The following is a 10,000-nucleotide window of genomic DNA, read 5'->3' on the forward strand; positions in this document are numbered from 1 at the left end:
ATAGAGAACGAGTGATGACCCCCTATAGAGAACGAGTGATGAACCCTATAGAGAACGAGTAATGACCCCTATAGAGAACGAGTGATGACCCCTATAGAGAACGAGTGATGACCCCTATAGAGAACGAGTGATGACCCCTATAGAGAACGAGCGATGACCCCTATAGAGAACGCGTGATGATCCCTATAGAGAACGCGTGATGACCCCTATAGAGAACGAGCGATGACCCCTATAGAAAACGAGTGATGACCCCTTTAGAGAACGAGTGATGACCCCTATAGAGAACGAGCGATGACCCCTATAGAGAACAAGCGATGACCCCTATAGAGAACGTATAGAGAACGAGCGATGACCCCTATAGAGAACGACTGATGAACCCTATAGGGAACGAGCGATGACCCCTATAGAGAACGAGCAATGACCCCTATAGAGAACGTATAGAGAACGAGTGATGACCCCTATAGAGAACGAGCGATGACCCCTATAGAAAACGAGTGATGACCCCTATAGAGAACGAGTGATGACCCCTATAGTGAACGAGTGATGACCAATATAGAGAATGAGTGATGACCCCTATAGAGAACGAGCGATGACCCCTATAGAGAACGAGTGATGACCCCTGTAGAGAACGAGTGATGACCTGACCCCTACAGAGAACAAGTTATGACCTGAACCCTATAGAGTACAAGTGATGACCTGACCCCTATAGAGAATGACTGATGAACCCAATAGAGAACGAGTGATGACCTGACCCCTAGAGAACAAGTTATAACCTGAACCCTATAGAGAACGAGTGATGACCTGACCCCTATAGAGAACGAGTGATGACCTGACCCCTATAGAGAACGACTGATGACCTGACCCATATAGAGAACGACTGATGACCTGACCCCTATAGAGAACGACTGATGAACCCTATAAAGAACAAGTGATGATCCCTATAGAGAACGAGTGATGATCCCTATAGAGAACGAGCGATGACCCCTATCGAGATCGAGTGATGACCCCTATAGAGAATGAGTGATGACCCCTATAGAGAACGAGTGATGAACCCTATAGTGAACAAGTGATGACCTGACCCCTATAGAGAATGACTGATGAACCCTATAGAGAACGAGTGATGACCTTACCCCTAGAGAACAAGTTATAACCTGAACCCTATAGAGAACGAGTGATGACCTGACCCCTATAGAGAACGACTGATGACCTGACCCCTATAGAGAACGACTGATGAACCCTATAGAGAATGAGTGATGACCTGATCCCTATAGAGAACGAGTGATGACCTGAACCCTATAGAGAACGAGTGATGACCCCTATAGAGAACGAGTGATGACCCCTATAGAGAACGAGTGATGACCCCTATAGAGAACAAGTTATGACCCCTATAGAGAACGAGTGATGACCCCTATAGAGAACGAGTGATGACCCCTATAGAGAACAAGTTATGACCCCTATAGAGAACGACTGATGACCTGACCCCTATAGTGACGAGTGATGACCCCTATAGTGACGAGTGATGACCTGACCCCTATAGAGAACGAGTGATGACCCCTATAGAGAACGAGTGATGACCCCTATAGAGATCGAGTGATGACCCCTATAGAGAACGAGTGAGATCTGGGAGGAGGTGCTCACCGGCTCTGGCGAACTCCACGATGAGTTTGGGCAGCGTGGCGGAGAACAGCAGCGTCTGCCGAGAGTCCGGGAGCCGTCGGATGATTTCCTGGAGCTGATCCGCAAATCCCATCTCAAACAGCCTGGATGAGTAACAGCTCATTAGATTAACAGCTCGCTAGAGTAACAGCTCGCTAGAGTAACAGCTCGCTAGAGTTAGAGTAACAGCTCATTAGAGTAACAGCTCGTTAGAGTAACAGCTCGCTAGAGTAACAGCTCGCTAGAGTAACAGCTCGCTAGAGTTAGAGTAACAGCTCATTAGAGTAACAGCTCGCTAGAGTAACAGCTCATTAGAGTAACAGCTCGCTAGAGTAACAGCTCATTAGAGTAACAGCTCGCTAGAGTAACAGCTCGCTAAAGTAACAGCTCATTAGAGTAACAGCTCATTAGAATAACAGCTCATTAGAATAACAGCTCATTAGAATAACAGCTCATTAGAATAACAGCTCATTAGAGTAACAGCTCGCTAGAGTTAGAGTAACAGCTCGCTAAAGTAACAGCTCATTAGAGTAACAGCTCGCTAGAGTAACAGCTCGTTAGAGTAACAGCTCGCTAGAGTAACAGCTCGCTAGAGTAACAGCTCGCTAGAGTAACAGCTCGCTAGAGTTAGAGTAACAGCTCATTAGAGTAACAGCTCATTAGAGTAACAGCTCGCTAGAGTAACAGCTCGCTAGAGTAACAGCTCGTTAGAGTAACAGCACGCTAGAGTAACAGCCCGCTAGAGTTAGAGTAACAGCTCATTAGAGTAACAGCTCATTAGAGTAACAGCTCATTAGAGTAACAGCTCGCTAGAGCAACAGCTCGCTAGAGTTAGAGTAATAGCTCGCTAAAGTAACAGATCATTAGAGTAACAGCTCGCTAAAGTAACAGCTCATTAGAGTAACAGCTCGCTAAAGTAACAGCTCATTAGAGTAACAGCTCGCTAGAGTAACAGCTCATTAGAGTAACAGCTCGCTAGAGTTAGAGTAACAGCTCATTAGAGTAACAGCTCGCTAGAGTAACAGCTCATTAGAGTAACAGCTCATTAGCCTAACAGCTCATTAGAGTAACAGCTCGCTAGAGTAACAGCTCGCTAGAGTAACAGCTCATTAGCGTAACAGCTCATTAGAGTAACAGCTCGCTAGAGTAACAGCTCGCTAGAGTAACAGCTCATTAGAGTAACAGCTCGCTAAAGTAACAGCTCATTAGAGTAACAGCTCGCTAGAGCAACAGCTCATTAGAGTAACAGCTCGCTAGAGTAACAGCTCGCTAGAGTAACAGCTCGCTAGAGCAACAGCTCATTAGAGCAACAGCTCATTAGAGCGACAGCTCAATAGAGCAACAGAGCAACAGCTCATTAGAGTAACAGCTCATTAGAGCAACAGCTCATTAGAGTAACTGCTCGCTAGAGTATCAGCTCGCTAGAGTAACAGCTCGCTAGAGTAACAGCTCGCTAGAGTAACAGCTCGCTAGAGCAACAGCTCATTAGAGCAACAGCTCATTAGAGCAACAGAGCAACAGCTCATTAGAGCAACAGCTCATTAGAGCAACAGCTCATTAGAGCAACAGCTCATTAGAGCAACAGCTCATTAGAGCAACAGCTCATTAGAGCAACAGCTCATTAGAGTGACAGCTCATTAGAGTTAGAGCAACTGCTCGCTAGAGTATCAGCTCGCTAGAGTAACAGCTCGCTAGAGTAACAGCTCGCTAGAGTATCAGCTCGCTAGAGTAACAGCTCGCTAGAGTAACAGCTCGCTAGAGTAACAGCTCGCTAGAGTAACAGCTCGCTAGAGTAACAGCTCGCTAAAGTAACAGCTCATTAGAGTAACAGCTCGCTAAAGTAACAGCTCATTAGAGTAACAGCTCGCTAGAGCAACAGCTCATTAGAGCAACAGCTCATTAGAGCAACAGCTCATTAGAGCAACAGAGCAACAGCTCATTAGAGCAACAGCTCATTAGAGTAACTGCTCGCTAGAGTATCAGCTCGCTAGAGTAACAGCTCGCTAGAGTAACAGCTCGCTAGAGTAACAGCTCGCTAGAGTAACAGCTCGCTAGAGTAACAGCTCGCTAGAGTAACAGCTCGCTAGAGTAACAGCTCGCTAGAGTAACAGCTCGCTAGAGTAACAGCTCATTAGAGTAACAGCTCGCTAGAGCAACAGCTCGCTAGAGCAACAGCTCGCTAGAGCAACAGCTCGCTAGAGCAACAGCTCGCTAGAGCAACAGCTCATTAGAGCAACAGAGCAACAGCTCATTAGAGCAACAGCTCGCTAGAGCAACAGCTCGCTAGAGCAACAGCTCGCTAGAGTAACAGCTCGCTAAAGTAACAGCTCATTAGAGTAACAGCTCGCTAGAGTAACAGCTCGCTAGAGTAACAGCTCATTAGAGTAACAGCTCGCTAAAGTAACTGCTCATTAGAGTAACAGCTCGCTAGAGTAACAGCTTATTAGAGTAACAGCTCATTAGAGTAACAGCTCGCTAAAGTAACTGCTCATTAGAGTAACAGCTCATTAGAGTAACAGCTCGCTAAAGTAACAGCTCATTAGAGTAACAGCTCATTAGAGTAACAGCTCGCTAGAGCAAAAGCTTATTAGAGTAACAGCTCGCTAGAGTAACAGCTCGCTAGAGTTACAGCTCGCTAGAGTTAGAGTAATAGCTCGCTAAAGTAACAGCTCATTAGAGTAACCGCTCATTAGAGTAACAGCTCGCTAGAGCAACAGCTCGCTAGAGCAACAGCTCGCTAGAGCAACAGCTCGCTAGAGCAACAGCTCACTAGAGCAACAGTTCATTAGAGCAACAGCTCATACAGTTCTTCTTACCTGTCGGCTTCATCAAACACCACATACTCCACCGCCTGCAGCTTCAGGTTCATCTCCTGGATCACATGCATCAGCCGACCAGGAGTTCCTATGATACTGCAGAACAACAGGATAACATCAGCACAGCCATCACACACACACACACACACACTCACACTCACTCACACACACACTCACACACACACTGTCACAGGCTCAACACTCACAGGCTCACACACAGGCTCTCACACACACACACACACACACACACACAGGCTCTCACACACTCACACACAGGCTCTCTCTCTCTCTCTCTCTCTCACACACACGCTCTCGCACTCACTCACGCACTCTCTCACTCTCTCACTCACTCACACACTCACACACTCACACACTCACACACTCACACACTCACACACTCACTCACTCACTCACTCACTCACTCACTCACTCACTCACTCACACACTCACTCACACACTCACACACTCACTCACACACTCACTCACACACTCACTCACACACTCACTCACACACTCACTCACACACTCACTCACACACTCACTCACTCACACACTCACTCACACACTCACTCACACACTCACTCACTCACACACTCACTCACACACTCACTCACACACTCACTCACACACTCACTCACACACTCACGCACTCACGCACTCACTCACGCACTCACTCACGCACTCACGCACGCACGCACTCACGCACGCACGCACGCACGCACTCACGCACGCACTCACGCACGCACGCACGCACTCACGCACTCACTCTCTCACTCTCTCACTCACGCACTCACTCACGCACTCACTCACGCACTCACTCACGCACTCACTCACGCACTCACTCTCTCACTCTCTCACTCTCTCACTCACGCACGCACTCACGCACTCACTCACGCACTCACTCACGCACTCACTCACGCACTCACTCACGCACTCACTCACGCACTCACTCTCTCACTCACGCACGCACTCACGCACTCACTCTCTCACTCACGCACTCACGCACGCACTCTCTCACTCTCTCACTCACGCACTCACTCACTCACGCACTCACGCACTCACTCTCTCACTCTCTCACTCACTCACGCACGCACGCACTCACTCACGCACTCACTCTCTCACTCACGCACGCACTCACGCACGCACTCACGCACGCACTCACTCTCTCACTCACTCACTCACGCACGCACTCACGCACTCACTCTCTCACTCACACACTCACTCACTCACTCACTCACACACTCACTCACACACTCACTCACACACTCACTCACACACTCACTCACACACACACACACTCACTCACTCACTCACTCACTCACACACTCACTCACACACTCACTCACACACTCACTCACTCACACACTCACTCACACACTCACTCACACACTCACGCACTCACTCACGCACTCACTCATGCACTCACTCACGCACTCACTCACGCACTCACTCACGCACGCACGCACGCACGCACTCACTCACGCACGCACTCACTCTCTCACTCTCTCACTCACGCACGCACTCACTCTCTCACTCACGCACTCACTCACGCACTCACTCACGCACTCACTCACGCACTCACTCACGCACTCACTCACGCACTCACTCACGCACTCACTCACACACTCACTCACACACTCACTCACACACTCACTCACTCACACACTCACTCACACACTCACTCACACACTCACGCACTCACTCACGCACTCACTCACGCACTCACTCACGCACTCACTCACGCACGCACGCACTCACGCACGCACGCACTCACGCACGCACGCACGCACTCACTCACGCACGCACTCACTCTCTCACTCACGCACGCACTCACTCACTCACTCACTCACTCACTCACGCACTCACTCACGCACTCACTCACGCACTCACTCACGCACTCACTCTCTCACTCTCTCACTCACGCACTCACTCTCTCACTCACGCACGCACTCACGCACGCACGCACTCACGCACTCACTCACGCACTCACTCACGCACTCACTCACGCACTCACTCACTCACTCTCTCACTCACGCACGCACTCACTCTCTCACTCTCTCACTCACGCACGCACTCACTCTCTCACTCTCTCACTCACGCACTCACTCATGCACGCACTCACGCACTCACTCTCTCACTCTCTCACTCACGCACGCACGCACTCACTCACGCACTCACTCTCTCACTCACGCACGCACTCACACACTCACTCACACACTCACTCACACACTCACTCACACACACACACACTCACTCACTCACTCACTCACACACTCACTCACACACTCACTCACACACTCACTCACGCACGCACACACTCACGCACGCACGCACGCACGCACTCACTCACGCACGCACTCACTCTCTCACTCTCTCACTCACGCACGCACTCACTCTCTCACTCACGCACTCACTCACGCACTCACTCACGCACTCACTCACGCACTCACTCACGCACTCACTCACGCACTCACTCACGCACTCACTCACGCACTCACTCACACACTCACTCACACACTCACTCACTCACACACTCACTCACACACTCACTCACACACTCACGCACTCACTCACGCACTCACTCACGCACTCACTCACGCACTCACTCACGCACTCACTCACGCACGCACGCACTCACGCACGCACGCACTCACGCACGCACGCACGCACTCACTCACGCACGCACTCACTCTCTCACTCACGCACGCACTCACTCACTCACTCACTCACTCACGCACTCACTCACGCACTCACTCACGCACTCACTCACGCACTCACTCTCTCACTCTCTCACTCACGCACTCACTCTCTCACTCACGCACGCACTCACGCACGCACGCACTCACGCACTCACTCACGCACTCACTCACGCACTCACTCACGCACTCACTCACTCACTCTCTCACTCACGCACGCACTCACTCTCTCACTCTCTCACTCACGCACGCACTCACTCTCTCACTCTCTCACTCACGCACTCACTCATGCACGCACTCACGCACTCACTCTCTCACTCTCTCACTCACGCACGCACGCACTCACTCACGCACTCACTCTCTCACTCACGCACGCACTCACGCACGCACTCACTCTCTCACTCTCTCACTCACTCACTCACGCACGCACTCACGCACTCACTCTCTCACTCACTCACTCACGCACTCACTCACGCACGCACTCACGCACTCACGCACTCACTCTCTCACTCACGCACGCACTCACGCACGCACGCACTCACTCACGCACTCACTCTCTCACTCACGCACGCACTCACTCTCTCACTCACTCACTCACTCACGCACGCACTCACGCACTCACTCTCTCACTCACTCACTCACGCACTCACTCACTCACGCACGCACTCACTCACGCACGCACTCACTCACGCACGCACTCTCTCACTCTCTCACTCACGCACTCACTCACGCACGCACTCACGCACGCACTCACGCACGCACTCACTCACGCACGCACTCACGCACGCACTCACGCACGCACTCACTCACGCACTCACGCACTCTCTCACTCACTCACTCACTCACGCACGCACTCACGCACTCACGCACGCACTCACGCACGCACTCACTCACGCACGCACTCACGCACGCACTCACGCACGCACGCACGCACTCACGCACTCACTGACACACTCACGCACTCACTCACGCACTCACTCACGCACGCACTCACGCACGCACTCACGCACGCACTCACGCACGCACTCACGCACGCACTCACTCACGCACTCACTCACGCACTCACTCACGCACTCACGCACGCACTCACGCACTCACTCACGCACTCACTCACGCACTCACTCACGCACTCACTCACTCACTCACGCACTCACTCACTCACTCACTCACTCACGCACTCACTCACGCACTCACTCACTCACGCACTCACTCACTCACTCACGCACTCACTCACTCACTCACTCACTCACTCACTCACTCACGCACTCACTCACTCACTCACTCACTCACGCACTCACGCACTCACTCACGCACGCACTCACTCACGCACTCACTCACTCACTCACTCACGCACTCACGCACTCACTCACGCACTCACTCACGCACTCACTCACGCACTCACTCACGCACTCACTCACGCACTCACTCACGCACTCACTCAAGCACTCACTCACGCACTCACTCACGCACTCACTCACTCACGCACTCACTCACGCACTCACTCACTCACTCACTCACTCACTCACGCACTCACTCACTCACGCACTCACTCACTCACTCACGCACTCACTCACGCACTCACTCACGCACTCACTCACTCACGCACTCACTCACGCACTCACTCACGCACTCACTCACGCACTCACTCACGCACTCACTCACTCACGCACTCACTCACGCACTCACTCACGCACTCACTCACGCACTCACTCACGCACTCACTCACGCACTCACTCACGCACTCACTCACGCACTCACTCACGCACTCACTCACGCACTCACTCACGCACTCACTCACTCACTCACGCACTCACTCACGCACTCACTCACTCACGCACTCACTCACTCACGCACTCACTCACTCACTCACGCACTCACTCACTCACTCACTCACTCACGCACTCACTCACGCACTCACTCACTCACGCACTCACTCACTCACTCACGCACTCACTCACTCACTCACTCACTCACTCACTCACTCACTCACTCACTCACGCACTCACTCACTCACGCACTCACTCACTCACGCACTCACTCACTCACGCACTCACTCACGCACGCACTCACTCACGCACTCACTCACTCACTCACGCACTCACGCACTCACTCACGCACTCACTCACGCACTCACTCACGCACTCACTCACGCACTCACTCACGCACTCACTCACGCACTCACTCACGCACTCACTCACGCACTCACTCACTCACGCACTCACTCACGCACTCACTCACGCACTCACTCACTCACTCACTCACGCACTCACTCACGCACTCACTCACTCACTCACGCACTCACTCACTCACTCACTCTCTCACTCTCTCACGCACTCACTCACGCACTCACGCACTCACTCTCTCACTCTCTCACTCTCTCACGCACTCACTCACTCACGCACGCACGCACGCACGCACGCACGCACTCACGCACTCACTCACTCACTCACTCGCGCACTCACTCACGCACTCACTCGCGCACTCACTCGCGCACTCACTCGCGCACTCACTCGCGCACTCACTCGCGCACTCACTCGCGCACTCACTCGCGCACTCACTCGCGCACTCACTCGCGCACTCACTCACTCACGCACTCACTCACGCACTCACTCACGCACGCACGCACTCACTCACGCACTCACTCACGCACTCACTCACGCACTCACTCACGCACTCACTCACGCACGCACTCACGCACTCACGCACTCACGCACGCACTCACTCACTCACTCACTCACTCACGCACGCACTCACTCACTCACTCACTCACACACTCACGCACTCACACACTCACTCACTCACGCACTCACTCACTCACGCACTCACTCACTC

General features: G+C 52.3%; 1 protein-coding gene across 1 annotated transcript in view; it reads right to left on the bottom strand.

The window, feature by feature from the left end:
• Nucleotides 1–10,000, bottom strand: part of ddx54 (DEAD (Asp-Glu-Ala-Asp) box polypeptide 54) — a 54,550-nt gene that overhangs the window by 25,806 nt on the left and 18,744 nt on the right. Inside the window, exons 7-8 of the mRNA XM_079814872.1 lie at nt 4,473–4,568; nt 1,639–1,760 (exon numbers count right to left, since the gene is read on the bottom strand). Of these exons, the coding sequence (XP_079670998.1) occupies nt 1,639–1,760; nt 4,473–4,568 (218 nt within the window). The remainder of the gene's footprint in view (nt 1–1,638; nt 1,761–4,472; nt 4,569–10,000) is intronic.

The sequence above is a fragment of the Gobio gobio genome (assembly GCF_949357685.1).
Source record: "Gobio gobio genome assembly, chromosome: 4".
NCBI lineage: Eukaryota > Metazoa > Chordata > Actinopteri > Cypriniformes > Gobionidae > Gobio > Gobio gobio.